At 44.3% G+C, this 15,739-nt stretch overlaps 1 protein-coding gene across 1 annotated transcript in view; it reads right to left on the bottom strand.

Annotated features, from left to right (window-relative positions):
• The window catches only part of RAB3GAP2 (RAB3 GTPase activating non-catalytic protein subunit 2), a 97,398-nt gene that overhangs the window by 9,292 nt on the left and 72,367 nt on the right, over positions 1-15,739 (bottom strand). Inside the window, exons 22-28 of the mRNA XM_039250609.1 lie at positions 14,867-14,972; positions 13,613-13,773; positions 12,304-12,532; positions 7,428-7,601; positions 7,218-7,324; positions 4,255-4,321; positions 2,022-2,092 (exon numbers count right to left, since the gene is read on the bottom strand). Of these exons, the coding sequence (XP_039106540.1) occupies positions 2,022-2,092; positions 4,255-4,321; positions 7,218-7,324; positions 7,428-7,601; positions 12,304-12,532; positions 13,613-13,773; positions 14,867-14,972 (915 nt within the window). The remainder of the gene's footprint in view (positions 1-2,021; positions 2,093-4,254; positions 4,322-7,217; positions 7,325-7,427; positions 7,602-12,303; positions 12,533-13,612; positions 13,774-14,866; positions 14,973-15,739) is intronic.

The following is a 15,739-nucleotide window of genomic DNA, read 5'->3' as shown; positions in this document are numbered from 1 at the left end:
GGTCTACACGTATCATCAGAAAACCCCAGACCCAGAGCCTGCCCGGGAAATACTCCTGCTCTGCTTCCCGTACCTTCCGACAGCCTGCGCTTCAAGCACACAAAGCTACTCGCAGCTCTGACTTGAACACACGGCCTCCTGTCCCCAGGACTTTCTGTCGTTACGCCTTTTTTTCTCACCTACTGCTTTGTACGTACTGGTCTCCAAACTTCAGCTCAGAAGCCCTCCCTCAGGCCTGTTACTTACTTCCTCGTCTCCTCTCCAAACGCAGCCCACGTTCCTTGCAGCCTGGGAGTCCCCGGAGAGCAGGGACGGGGGCTTTTAGCTCCGCGACCACAGAACTTAGCACAGTCCATGGCACAGAAGAGATACTTATAATAAGTACCTGGCGAATGAATCATCCAAACTCTGCCTCTGCATTCAGGACTGTGTAAGAAATTCAAATCCAGTCCGCGAGGCAGAAGCGTGACCGGGGCTGGGAGAGTGCTAGAATGCTGAGCAGTAACACACACAACTCCTGTGTTACTGTTCTCCCCAAAGAGCAGTGATCGGAGGTGCGGGTGAACAGAACAGGATCGGAAAGGCCACGGGAGTGAGTCTCAAAAAAGACACGTGTAAGCAGGCAAGGAAGGTGCGCACACAGGGAAAAACAGGCTGAACTAGAAAAACATGTTACCGGTGACAGGAGCTGTGGCCCAAAGTGGGTCTGAATGTAGCGCTGCTCATGGTTTAGGAACGTCTGTCACCGAACAGCAGAAAGAACACGTAATTGCGGTGGGCCCTCTCCTGACAGCCGCATAACCGCTGAGCCTCCCTTCTGGACGGGCCTGGGGACAGTGACGATGGCCCGGCGTGGGGGCAGGGGGTCAGCAGGCGCCCGCCTCTGCTCCACGGGCTACCGTCTAAGCATACGCGCTAGGTTTGCCCCCAAGGCTGCTTATGCTGCCTGAGATATGTAATGTCGTAATTACGAACTTAATTAGATAACTGATAAAACATATGGAAATAAAGGGAGTTGTTTATCTAAGTACGGGGTTGAATGCTTTAAAAAGATTTATGGAGATTTAACACTGACGTCTACCAGATCAGAGGGAACAGCTACAAAGAGGAGGGCAGAAATTATAAAATCTCAAGACTCTGCACTCGGACTGCATCACAAACTGTAAAGAATCAGGATCTAGAAATCACAGGCAAGGCATTAGGGGTGAGGTTCACGTAGGAAAACCAGAGTAGGAAGGCAGTGCTGTCCGCAGGAAATACCTTGGCCCTACGTCCAAAGACTGATGAGCAACTATACATGTGTACACTCTGAGTTTAGCTCAGGTCATGACCTCGTGGTTTGTGGGTTCAAGTCCCAGACTGGGCTCTGTGCAGACAGGGCTGAACCTGCTTGGGATTCTGTCTCCCTCCCTCTCTGCCCCTCCCCTGCTCATGTGCTCACTCGCTCTCTCCTTCCTTCTCTCTCTCAAAAGAAGTAAATAAACTTAAAAAAAAAAAAAAAAGATTTAAAAAATAAGATGTAAGGCACCTGGGTGCTCAGTCGGGTAGGTGTGTCCAACTCTTGATTTTGGCTTAGGTCGTAATCTTGCAGTCCTGAGATCGAGCCCTGTGTCCAGCTTGTGGTGAGCAAGGAGCCTGCTTGGGTCTCGGTCTCGGTCTCTCTCTCTCTCTCTCCCCCCTTCCCTCCCACCCTCTCTCTCTCTCTCCCTCTCTGCTCCCTCCCCCACGCATCCTCTCTTTTTATCAAAATAAACATTAAGAAAGAAAAGTGCAAATCCTTCCCTGAATCAACCACGAGTCCTACCCTCTTTGCTTACGAGAAAGTAAATTACTCTCAAGGATCTGGGGTTCTTCTCCAGGTCACCAAAATGCCAGCATGGGAATTCCGTTTAAGTGAGCATGAGTAAAATGTAATCTCAAATAAAAAATAGTCTAACAAGGCCCCTTGTAAATAATCTTTCCAATAGTAATCAATTAAGGGAACAAAATAAACAAGTATATGACATTTAAAACTACCTCACCTTATCCATCAAGTAGGTGGCAGCAGAAAATCTTTTAACCAAGAACGTGTTCCACATCATCAGTGCAATTCCTAGGGAGCATGGGAAAGTAGTAAGTAGGAAGCTTATCTATTTTTCCTTTCACCACACCAAATAAAGTACTGTCTTCTTCAAGTGTATGACGCTATTTGGGCTATTTACTTATTTACAAATCGTCTCTCACATCTTACGTATCAGTAATAAAGTTAACAATAACCTTTATCTTCAACAACATTCAGAACTGAGCTGCGTAAGAGGACATCCAAATGGCTAATAAGTATAAGAAAAGAGCCACATCATTAGTTCTCAGAGAAATACAAAGTAAAATCACGAGGAAATATCATTACATAAACACAACGGCAAAATTGTTTGGCTTTTTAATTATTTTTTAACGTTTATTTATTTTTGAGAAACAGAGCACAAGCGGGGGGCAGGGGGGCAGAGAGAGAGGGAGACACTGAATCCAAAGCAGGCTCCAGGCTCCGAGTTGTCAGCACCAGACCCGACACGGAGCTTGAACCCACGAACTAGGAGATCATGACCTGAGCTGAAGTCGGACGCTTAACCGACGGAGCTACCCGGGCGCCCACAGAGACTAACATTGCTTTTAACGACAGTGCAAGTGTTGGGAGGGTGTGGAAACAACGGGAATGCTCAGAGTGCTGGGGGCATCATAAATTAGTAAAAGCACTTGGAAAATTGCTTGGTCATATCTACTAAGTAACTGCGTGCCCACCGTATGGCCCCGTGACTGCTGCACGAATGAACACGAAGATAGTACGGGAGCTCTGAGGGCAGCTTTATTCAAAGCAGCCAAATAGGAGAAACAGCCCCGTGCCCAAAATTGATTTTTTTCATAAGCAACCACCAAAGTGACACGTAAAGAGCTATTAAAAGAGAAAACAATACAAAAGCACCAAGCAAGAAATGTGGGTAGCATACTTCCATATACGATAAACCATGGCATCCTGATGTCCGAAACAGCTGTCAATTAGGCAACTTAAACACGACATTTCGGATGCGGTCATCACTACCCACTTGGCTGCTCCTGTATGTAGGGGTGAGAAGCCAGGAAGCCGACTCACTGTACAAACAGGTAAGTTCCTAAAGAAATACTGGCCTGAAGTTAGCAGTGACTTCATTTTATCAGTAAGGATAGAATTCTATAGAGACCTTATTGTCCAAATGAGTCATTTCTCTTATGAAGAAGGTCAGATCTAAGACGAATAAATAAAATGCTGAAGTTCCCTTCACACAAAATAAGACATTTTAGGATTTCTGCAACTTGACGTCATACCACCTGGAAGGTGGTGGTGCCGGTCTAGAAGAAACAAGAAGCTTCTCTAAAATTCACTGCACAGTCCTCAAGATGATGCCTCCCTCTTACGTGGCCCAACACGCAGTTTCCCCACTTACTTGGTAAAATAAGTGCCCTTGTTCTGAGTGCCTCCATTTATTCTTCCAGGGAAACCCATCTATCTATTTAATGGAAACAGCAGCCTGTTTACAATTTTCCTACAACAATTTGTGACATTTTTTTCAAGGAGACATCAGCAGTCCCCACGGTACAGCGGCCAACTGAGAATAGTCATCTGTATTGGAAGAAGCACAAGGGGCACCCGGTGGCTGTCGGTTCGGCATCCGCCTCCTGATTTCAGCTCAGGCCATGACCTCCCAGTTCGTGAGACTGAGCCCTGTGTCAGGCTCTTTGCTGACAGTGCAGGGCCTGCTAAGGATTCTCTCTCTTTCTCTCTCTCTGCACCCCACCCCCACCCCACTCACTCTCTTGTGCACTCTTTCAAAATAAATGAACTTAAAAAAAAAAAAAGCACCAGGTATTCTGTAGGGTATGATATTATTAGGCTCCTGGCTACCTAACTTTTTCATGAGGAACTGCAGTGCTCAAAGCCCATCCCTCTTTCCTCATCATCCTGGGGCCAAAAATGAAAATCAGCGGTTTAACAGCAGTCGACTGGGAAACTGAGGGGCGGGGACAGAAGGGGAGAATTACTGCCAGCAGCCCCACCCCCCACCCCCACTTCTGGAGAGCGGTTTTCCCGGCAGTTCAAACAGCCAGCACTTTCCCCGTCACGACACACACTCACAATTACATGTTAGATTGCAGCTATCAAATAAAAGTTTAACAGGATGTGAACTTAAAGATTCCTGCTTCTTTTGAATCAACCAGTTATGTTTTTAATGCCTATTTACTTACCATTCTGAACATGTGCATTAACGATGTGCTTCAAGTGTTCTATTGACCTAACGAAAAAACGTGCTTCCTTACATACAGAGAGAAAAAGAGAGAGAGAAAAAGAGGTATCATTTAACAGATGTTTCAAATACACATGGTGACTTTTTACACACATTTCTGCATAAAGCTACCCAAGAATGTTGTGATAAAAACATGAAATCATTAGGTAAGAAGTAATTTTTCATAAGATAGTGTCAATGGTCTCTTGCAAATTCACGTAATGATTGATTCCTAGAAACCCCCAGGTCATATATGCCGACATCTGGAATCAAAATTTACTGTGGTTTGTGTATAACAGCAGTATCTTCTCTAATAAGTACTTGAATTTTTACACAGATGTGAAAACAATGGGTTTACTTCTTTGCAAATATCATTTACTAATTCTTTACCAAATATTTACTGAGCAACTACTACGCACCAGGGTGTCTGAGATGCGAGAGATACTGTAATGAACAGACCCAAATCCTTGGGGAATGTGACCACTGTGGTTACGTCGCAGCAAGGGAGCAAAGTGAACATGGTGTGTAAATTATATAGTATGTCGGGGATACGTGTCAAGGTGGAAAACCAAGCAGTGAAGCGAAACACGACCTATCAGAAGGGAATGTCTGAAAGTCAACCTTCCAATCGAGGTACTTGCTTACATATTAACACTCAAATACAGCACGTAAAACTGATAAAATTATCCCGATCTTTGCTCAGTAACTATATGGCCTGTACAAAGATTAAATCTATCGCCTTTTGCTAACACATACTGGTGTTAGAAATTTCCCGAAGGTGGGGTGCCTGGTGGCTCAGTCGGTTGATTGTCCAACCTCTTGATTTTGGCTCAGGTCATGACCTCAGGGAAAGGAGACTGCACCCCCTGCATTGGGCTCTGCACTGAGTGTGGAACCTGCTTAAGATTCATTCTCTCTCTCTCTCTCTCTCTGCCCCCTTCTTGTGCTTTCTCTCTTTCTCAAAAAAAAAAAAATCCCCGAAGTAATTTCAGTTGTTATGATCCTAAGAAGCCGTGTAGGTAAACTGGTGGGAGCAGGGTCAGGGCCCGATGGGTAGGGAGAGCTATTTAATAAGAAAAAAAAAAAAAAAGACAAGAAAAGCAGCCACTTATTTGCGATGTAAACATTTTCAATAGACAATGGTAACATTAATCAAAATGTCAGGCGCTGTGCATGCATTTTCTCTACAAATTGTCATGGCCCTCTGAGGTAACTACGGTCCTCATGTAAAAATCGAGAACAAAGGGTTCAGAAATGTTCCCAGAGATCATACAGCTAGTAATAGTGGCAATGGCCTTGACCTCAGCTCTGGGTCCACTCTGCAAGCTGCCTTTGGTTTATAATGAATGATGTAAAAACAAGGCTGTTGTTTTTTTTAACGTTTATTTATTTTTGAGAGAGAGAGAGAGACAGGGTGAGAGAGAGACAGGGTGAGAGACAGGAGAGAGCTACACAGAGAGGGAAACAGAATCCAAAGCAGGTTCCAGGCTCTTAGCTGTCAACATAGAGCCCGATGCGGGGCTCGACCTCATGAACCATGAGATCATGACCTGAGCCGAAGTCGGTGCTTAACCAACTGAGCCACCCAGGCGCCCCAAAACAGTTTTCTTAAATATCACCTTCTATGACCTGAATCTGGAATTTATTCATATTTTAGAAATTATTATGTCCCCACTACAGCCCTAACATTATTTTTTCATGTAAGAAAAATATTCCATGGAAGGAGAGAGCCCAAACACAGTGATCACTCAAGCCGCAGAGAGGTCCACAGAAGAGGGTGACTCACGGGGCAACACGAGGGTCCGCTGTCCTAAAATCGCTTTTTGGTCAAGGTTTAGTTGACCAAAGACGATTCCTTTGCTTAAAGCATTTTATGTATTAAAGACCATTTTTTTCAGAGGAAGAGTATCATTAGCATTCAAGCACTGGTGTGAATTAACTCAGCAGCGAGATGCTTCTTCAAAAGTGCAATCTGACCCAAGGGCGATAAGGTGCTTTGCTCTGAGGGGCGTCACTTCCCAGAGCGCTGACCAGGGGGACCTACACGAAGGACTTATTGGCAAAAGAGGAATGTCCAATCCTATGGTTTTACATCTTACTTGATCCTGGCGTCAATCCTGAAGGACTGTCACCTTCATTAAAAAAAAAAAAAAAAAAGAGGTGGCAGGAGGAAAAAAACTGGTCCAGAGATTCAGTGACTTGCCCGAACCCAGACACTTGTCAGCCACACATCTGGGACCCAAACCCAGGACTCCCGTCCCCCGGCTTGGGGCCCTTCTCCCCATTCTGCTTCCAGACAGCGAATGTGCCAGGAGAGAGGGGGCTCCCCGAGTAGGAGAAAACGACATCCAGGCAGAGAGGTGAAAGGGCAGCATGGCTAACCCTGGACTAGAGTCAGCCTCGGACAGGACTTTGATTTTTCTTCTAGACAAACTTAAGAGATGTGACAAATACGGGCTTTCTAAACAAGCAGGATCTTTCCCCCCCTCCCCGGCTTTTATCACAAGGACTACAACGTTAAACATCTTCTATTGGGTGGGTGCTGTCTCCTGTACGAATTCAAAAGGAAATAACTCTACTTATCACAGCCTAACCAGCAGGGGGGCAAAACGCACTGGCTTTAAAGACAGAGAAACCCAGGCTTAAACCCTGGCCCAAACTCTGACCGGACAGGGAGTCTGGGACGTGGAACGGAACTTCTCTGAGCTCTTGTTTTCTCTAGAGTGGGGATCACGGCAACGTCCCCAGCGCGCAGGTTTTCCATGAGGACTGTAAGAGACAATGCATGGAAAGGGGCCCCTCGTGCGGGGCGTTCCAAAGGGGAAAGCCCCGTGTTCCCAGTAAGCCAGCGAATTACATGTTCCCACGGGGGCACCGCGTGAGCGCACGACAGAATTTACAGGACAGCAGGAGCGGGAATCTTACCTCTGGGTCTTTGTTCCATTGGACAACATACTCCCAGCAACAGTGCGCATGCAGCACGTCCAGCTCAAGGCTACAGGGAAACTGCCTGTAGGCGGAGTGCAGCAAGTCTGAAAGCCAGAAGAGAGGGACGCACTGAGCAGTGTTTCCTTAACAAAGACCCAGCCACATGTCCCTCTCTGGACGGCGTATTCCTCCGTGTTCCCGCGTTACCTGGTATAGCTCCTAGGCTCACCTCCACCTCTGGCACCTCAGATAAACCTCTGTTAATACCTTCTTTGGGTTCATCTCCCTTTTCTGCATCTCTGTCCTTATTAGCCAGTTTTAGCACTTCAGGGCTGAGGTCCTGCTTAAATATCCACTTGGCTACGCTATCGGCAATGCCACCTACGGTGTGGAGACAAGAAAGAAAATGAAAATTCAGTGTTCGCCAAAGTCAGCCAGCACAGCGCACGGTCTGGATTTCCTTATGAACAGACCTAGGTGCCACATTCAGTTCTGCACCTGAGAGTGAACCCCCCAAAAGCCATGAAATTTACCAGTGCCACTACCTACCCTTCATCCTGTGACGGCAGGTGGGATACCTGCATCCAGGAGCGTCTCTACACTCCCATAAAATATTACAGAAACCCAAAGGTGTCCACCTATGTCCACAAATCCAAAATACACTTTACCAGACACAGACGAAGGGATGAGTATATCTTTAAAACGCCTTCACTTAGTTGTAAGTGAAACTGATCAGCCTAATACTTGTCTAGGCTTCTCAGTGCAACATATTCCTTTTAATAGTCAACTAACTTGTCTATTTGGAATATTTATGGGCAAAGCTTAGCCATGTCTAAGAAACATGATGCTCTCTCAAGTTTCAGTCATTGATATAGTCCAAAGAAATTATAAATGTAAACTGAAAAAGACTCGAGACAGAGAGTCCTGACTACCTAAAAGAAATTACACACTCCTCTGTAACTCACCAAAACCTTTTCTTTCTTCCTTCTTTGTTCAGATATAACCTGTGTGGTGGGTGCTCTAATGTTTTCTGCCTGATTTCTAAATCATTTATTTGGTAATTTTCATTCCAGAATCAAGCCCTTGATTACACTGCTTAGGTTAGTATCACAGTGATGGGCCTACACTATCAGCAGGTGGCAGCATAGAGTGTAATGAGATACAATTTAAAAATATATATTTCTTAATTTATGTAAATTTAAAAAAATAAATAAGAAAGGTTTCCATCTGCATCCCATCCCTTCACTTGCAGTCTCTGTGTCCTTTCATCTTAAGTGAGTCTCAGGCAGCATACAGGTCTCGTTTTCTGTGGTCTCGTCCATTCAGGCACCATATGCCTTTTCATTGGAGAATTTAGTACATTTATGATTAAAGTAATTACGGATAGGTATGTATCTATGGCATTTAATGGTTTTCTGGCTGTTCTCATGGTTCCTCTGTTCCTGTGTTCTCTTCCTCTGTGGCTCAATACCTTTCTTTGGTGAAATGCTTATATACCCCTTTCCTTTCTCTTTTGTGTATTTACTATAGGTTTTTGCTCTGTGGTTACGATCAGCTTAGATATAACAACTTGTATCTGTCACAGTCTATTCTAGGCGGATAACAAGTTTGATTCTGTTGTAAATCTCAACATTATCACTCTCCCATACCATTTTATATTTTTGATGTCACGTTTTACATCTTTTTATCCTGCATATCCCTTAACTATTACAATCATAGTTGTCTTTTTAAAATTTTTAAACATTTTTATTATTTGAGAGACAGAGAGACTGAGCATGAGGGGAGGGGTTGGGAGAGAAGGGGACACAGAATCCAAAGCAGGCTCCGGGTTCTGAGCTGTCAGCACAGAGCCCAACATAGGGCTCAAACCCACAGATGCAAAATCATGCATGACCTGGGCTGAAGTCAGATGCTCAACTGAGCCACTCAGGCATCCCTTGTCTTTTTTGGTTTGTTTAATGTTTATTTATTTTGAGAGTGTGTGTGAGAGAGTGGGAGACGGGCAGAGATGGGGGAGAGAGAGAATCTCAAGCAGGCTCTGCAATGTTGGTGCAGAGCCCGACATGGGGTGCAAACTCAACGAGCCAGTAGATCATTACCTGAGTCAAAATCTAGAGCTGGATGCTTAACCTACTGAGCCACCCAGGTGCCTCTCATAATGGCCTTTTAGCCTTCAGACAAGGTTTCTAAGTGATGTATTTTACCTTTCCAGTGAGATTTATTCCTTCGTATGTGTTCTTGTTAAGAATTAGAGCTCTTTCTTTTCATCTTATAAAGTCTCTTTAATATTTCTTGAAAGATCAATTTAGGGGTGAAGAATTTCTTTAGCTTCTGCTTGTCTACAAAACTCTATCTGTCCCTCACTTCTTAATGATAACTTCCCAGGGAGAGTATTCTTGGTTGAAAATGTTTTTCTTTCAGCACTTTGAATCTACCATGCACCTCCCTCTGGCCTGAAAATTTTCTGCTGAAAACTCTGCCGACAGTCCTATGGGGATTCCCTTTTACAAAACAAGTTGTTTTTCTCTTTCTGCTTTTAATATTCTCATCTTGTCAATAATTTTTCACATTTTTAATTATAATCTGTCTTAATGTGGGTCCTTGGATTCCTCTTATTTGGAACTTTCTGGAATTTGTGGAACTGGATGTTCCCCAGGTGAGAGAAGTTTTTAGCTCTTTTTTTCTTCAGGTAAGATCCCTGCCCTTTCCTCGTTTCTCCTTCTGGAAGCCCCTTTGATATTGTCCCCTAAGTCCCTAAAGTTATCTTCACTTTTTTTTTTTTTTTTTCATTTTCTCTTTTTGCTCTGATTAGGTTCCACTGTCCTGTCTTTGAGTTCACAGGTTCTTTCTTCTGCTTCATCTAGTCTGCTGTTGAAACCCTGTAGTGGACACGGAGTTCAGTTACTGTATCATTCAGCTCTGTGACTTCTACTTGGTACTTTCCTTTATTTTCCATCTCCTTCAAGTTATCCCTGTATTCATCCATTCTTCTCCCCAGTTTGGTGAGCGTTTTAATGATCATAACTTTTAACTTTTTCTCAGGTCAATTACTTACCTCCATTTGATTAAAGCTTTTTTTTTTCCTGAGGTTTTATCTTATTCTTTCTTTTGAAACATCTCTATTTCTTCATCATGCTTGACTCTCTGTGGTTTCTACACAGTAATGAACCCCCTCTCCTAGTCCTAAAGGAGTGGGTTTGTGTAGGAGATGACACTTGTCGTTCAATCCTGCCTCAGCAACTGGCTGGCTCTCAAGCCTCTGTGCTCATCCAAGCAGCGTATTATATTTTTAGTAGCTTCCAGAAGTTGAGGACATCCTGAGATTTGCCAGTGTCCCCAAAGGGAGAATCCTAACACCTAGATTCGGGCTGACTGAAAGCCAGAACCTCAGGGATCAGCTTTTGAAAGTATGCATATATATACAGTCCTGCAAGCCCACAAACAGCAACCCCACTGGCCACCAGAGTCAGGAGACCTGAGGTTCCCCCTGGGTGGCAGTCACAAAAATCAGGGCTCCATACAAGTGTATAAGCTCTTTCTGGGTTATACTGGCAAACTGGGACAAGGCAGAAGGTGAGCACCAAGACGGCATCCATAGCCTATGTTCCTTCAGAGCAGCTGCACAGGCCCCTTAATATGTGCCAAACTGGAAGCCTGCCTCTCAGGTCAAAGCTTACAAGTCTTACAGAGCGTGAGAAAACAAGTTAACTAAATAAAAATCTATAAATATATGCATATTTATTTATAAATCCAGAAATACAGTCATTCCAGTATCAAATGCCTGAAAGAGCTGTTGGTAAAAAGAAAGTACACCAGGACAGCTAATGACTTAAGAGGCTTGTGGTCAAAGAAACCCAATGTCTGCAGGAGAGTAGAAAGTAATGAATCACAGAAGAGGGTGTAAAGTTCCGTGGAAATTAGGAGGAAGAACAGAAAATCTGCCTCTAGTGGATCATGAGCAGTTTCTTTGAAGAGGTAGCATTTGAGGTGGGCCTTGAGAGAGGCGTGCAATTTAGCACCCCCAATGGGAGGAGGGGGGAGGGAGCAGGAAGGGGAGGGCAGGCTCAGACCCGGGACACGGGGAATCACACAGTTGCTTCATCTGAACCATGATCAAGCAACAAGAAATGGAAAAATGGGTTGGATTCAAAGCCAAAAGTTCTTAGGGAATAGGTTTAAGAGTTTATATTTGTTCCGGGGTGCCTGGGCGGCTTAGTCGGTTAAGCGTCCGACTTTCGCTTAGGTCATGATCTCGCGGTTCGTGGGTTCGAGTCCCGCGTCAGGCTCTGTGCTGACTGCCAGCTCAGAGCCTGGAGCCTATTTCAGAGTCTGTATCTCCCTCTCTCTCTGACCCTCCCCTGCTCATGCTGTCTCTCTCTCTCTCCTAGAAATAAATAAAAATATTTAAAAAAAAAAAAAAAAGAGTTTATATTTGTTCCATAAGTTCTTAACTCTCTCACCTCAAAATCTCCTTAAATGCTTAAAAATCACTGAAAATCCCAAAAGAACCTGAGCTTATGGGTTATGTTTATTGATATTTATGGTACTGGAAGTTAAAACATAAAATTTTTAAATATTTTCATTAATTCATTTTTAAATACAAATAATAAACCTATTACGTGTTAATAATATTTTACAGAAATAACTATTCCCCAAAGCAAGAAAAGACGTTTAGTGAGAGAAGTAACACTACGTCTTTGCAAATCCTTCAACTTTCCAGCTTGTATCTGGAATCTCCGATCAGCTTCTGCTTTCCATCCACTGTGATCTGTTGTTTTGGCTGAAGTACGGGAGGAAAAGCCAGCCTCCCGCAAGCACGAAGTCAGAAAAGAGAGGGTTCTCTGACCACTCTTTGAGACCACAGCTGACTTTCCACGGTGGGAAAAGCAGTGGGGGGTCCGGAGCAGGGAACTGACAGGATCGGACTCGGAGAAAAAGTGTGTGGTGGGTGAGTCTGAACGTTTTTATGCGGAGTGTATTTCTCTCTCCCTCTTCTTTCAGTCATTTCTACAAAAACCACCAGAACTGCCCACGACATAAACATGCAGCTATACAGGCGCAATTCAAATACGCTCCAGCTTACCTTTTCCTCCTTCCAATAACTTTTTGACAGAAAGCCTGGGGAGGGGCTCGGCCTGCGGCGACGACACTCTGGAGGCCGGCGAGTTTGCTCTGCTGTGCAGCAGCGTCTGAAGGATGAGGCAGTCCTCCAGCTGCTTCAGCAGGAGCTTCCAGTACTCGGTGTCAAGAGAGAGGGCCTCCCAGGACTCGGTGAGGGCCTCGGAATCAGCCCCCAAGACTGTCTGGGAAAACTAACGGAAAATGCCCTGGTGACGGTCTGGCAAACATTCTGGATCAGCGTTAACTTGAATGAGCTTTTAACTTGAAAACTGATGATGGACCGTCAGGCTACACCACAAAGCAACACACAGACGCCGGTTCACAAATCTTACTACTCAACTGGATGTAACTTGAGGGACAGGAGGAGACCGGGGAGTCGGGGACAACAGTGAGTTGCTCTCACCGTTGGGACATTTACAAAAGACCTGCGGTAACGCGCAGTCATCCAGTGTGTGCTTCGGCGAGTCTGCAGCACCGTTCTTGACAAGGGCCCCGGTCTTTTCTGTCAGGGGCCAGGAGACGGGTTTCTTTTCAAAATGCACTCGTATGCGGCACTTAAAGTGTGCCTCAAATTTCTTCTCTTTCCATTATTATAAACATCTTAAGCCAGTAATATTAAACTTAGCATATAAAGTGCTGAGACTGACAATGTTAAGTGAATCTCTACAGGCCTATTTCAGTGACTCAACCAAGTAAATGCAACGTTCCCCCTAGAAAAAGATCATCCGATGTACCACGAGATAGGAGATGTCTATTTTGGTGTTGTTTTTTTTTTTTTAATAAATTTGAGTCTTTAAGAGATGAGGAGAAACCACAAAGCAAAAAGGTCAATAGGAAACTTTTATGCGAGTCACTCACTACCGCATGCCCCAAAACAACTTCTGTTTCTAAAAGAGGGGGCGGAGGTTATAAATACAACTGTAGAACTTTAGAGCTACAAAAACCTCAGAAATAGCGACTGATTTCCTGCAGACGAGGAAGCAGCAGGAGTTCCATGTTCAAGGGACTTATCACCCATCAGGGTAAGGCCTCTGCCATCCACCTGAAGGCCTCTGCCCCTCACGCCAGGAGCTGATGGCTGAGCATAAATATGCATGTCATCTGAATAAGCAAGTGAAGGGCAGCATCCTCCACTCCCAAAAAGACAAATAAGAGCCTGCTGGGCACACATTTTAGACCCCAGATGGTCCCTAACACCGAAGACACGGCAGCCCCGATGCACGCTTGGGACAGACCCACAAACAGCGGCGCCTGCGCCCCTGCCCACTTACTCTCTTCTCGGCCAGACTGTTCGAGATCTGTGCGGCAACGGAATGGCCGACGTGCGCAGACAGCAGGGCGGCTCCATTGTTCTCAGACTGAACACAAGCCGTGCGCATCTGTTGCCACCACGGGGACACAGACTGTGAGTCCCAGGTCTCGTCAATGGCCACTGCGGGCAAAAAGAGAACGTTGAACAAGAAACCCAGAGCTTGTCAATTTTTCTTGTCCAATCTTTACACCGAGAATAACGCAGAAACTAAATTCCCCAGTTAGGCACTTGTATATTTCTGAATGACTTAGAATATAAATCCACCACTTCTTTTATCAGAACACTTATATCCCATTTGTATAGGCTGTCTTAGTGGTCTTGCTTCTGAATCAACTGCAAATCTCTGGAATACTTTCATCATTGCTGAAAACTATTATTGAACTTTTTAAAAAGTTTTATTTTATTTATTTTGAGAGAGTGCAAGAGCACAAGCAGGAAAGGGGCAGACAGAGGAGGAGAGAACACAGCCTAAGCAGGGTCTGCACTGTCAGTGCAGAGCCTGATGCGGAACTCGAACTCACCATCCCTGAAATCCTGACCTGAGCTGACACCAAGAGCTGATACTTAACTGACTCAGCCATCCAGGCGCCCCACTACTATTGAATATTTTAATATAAAGATTATTATTCTAATGAGGCCAAAAATAATTTTAAAAATTACCTCCACCAAAGACCGTATGACTTACCTAAATGAATCAAGGAAATGCATTGTTCATATCACATTACTTTTGGGGTTTTGGGAGGTTTTGTATATAATGTTTTTTTTTTTTTTTAGTATCTTTATTGTGAGAGACAGAGAGCGAATGGGGGAGGGGCAGACAGAGAGGGAGACAGAATCCAAAACAGGCTCCAGGCTCTGAGCTACCTGTCAGCACAGAGCCCGACGCAGGGCTCAAACCCATAAACCATGAGATCATGACCTGAGCCTAAGAGCTTAACCGACTGAGCCACCCAGGCGCCCCATATCACATTACTTTTGAGGACACAAAATATAATTTCCATAAAACATGCTTTGAATGCACTGAGAGCTTTCTATTAATACAGAAAAGAATCTCTAGAGAAATGTTTTGTACACTGTAATCTCCTTTTATTAAGAGAAAGCATCCTCTTTTCTGTTTTGTGGTTTTTTGAATAGTAATTAATCTTCATTTGCAAGAGCAGCAGCCTGCATCTCAGGGCCCGGGAACTGTGGTTTCTACCAGCATCTATCTTACCTTTCATCTTGCTCAGGAGGGACAGCATCGTGTGAAGACAGCACACAGACTGCGGTTTATCCAAAATATCTTTTTCCTTAGAAAGCCAAACACTCAGCAACAGAGACTGAAATCAAATTTAAATAATTTTCAGTAAAAAAATAAAACGTTGCAGTTTTCAAGAGAGCACATGTGCGTATATGAGTGATTCAGTCCTTCTGGGGGAGAAAGAAGTGGTTGGTTATATCACATAACACGAGGGCAGAAAAGGTACCTTGTCTACTGAAGAGATTCTCTATCATCTGTCAGATAACTTAATTTAAGTGATTCCATCTCTTCCTTGGGCGAAGCACTGTCTTCCAGGTTGAGCCTTGATTATGGAGGATATTACAGGAAAGGTCACTCACTACTACCAAGTTAGCACAGATTGCTGCGGACTGATGAGAAGCCACTCAGCTGACGGGAGGAATGGGAGGATCTGGAGCTGTAGACCTCTCCTCACACTGGCCACAAGGCACTGTGGACTTGGCAATGGTGAACAGACATGTAAACCTATCAGATTCTAGTTTTTAAATAAGGCATGAGAAACTGACTTTAAGCAAAAACACCTAAGTCAACATAAGTGACTTTTAAGATGCCCATGAACCAGCACATCTACTGAAAACTGAAATATTTTAATAGGTACAAAACCTGTATACAGATAATTGAGACAATGAGAAGTTCAATGGCCTGGCATCATACCTGTAGGTACTGGTGTTTGGGAAAAGCCTGGACGTTCATCTTAAAAAAGGGTGTGTGTGTGAAAATAAAAGGTTGATTATCAGTTTAAATATATTAGTATAAATAATTCTCAACAATTCAGAAGAGTCGGAAGCTGAAGAAGTGTGTGAAGGA

This window comes from Hyaena hyaena, unplaced genomic scaffold (assembly GCF_003009895.1).
Source record: "Hyaena hyaena isolate Hyena2069 unplaced genomic scaffold, ASM300989v1 scaffold_374, whole genome shotgun sequence".
NCBI lineage: Eukaryota > Metazoa > Chordata > Mammalia > Carnivora > Hyaenidae > Hyaena > Hyaena hyaena.
The sequence above is the reverse complement of the archived record's forward strand: the minus strand, read 5'-3'. Positions and strand labels throughout refer to the sequence as shown.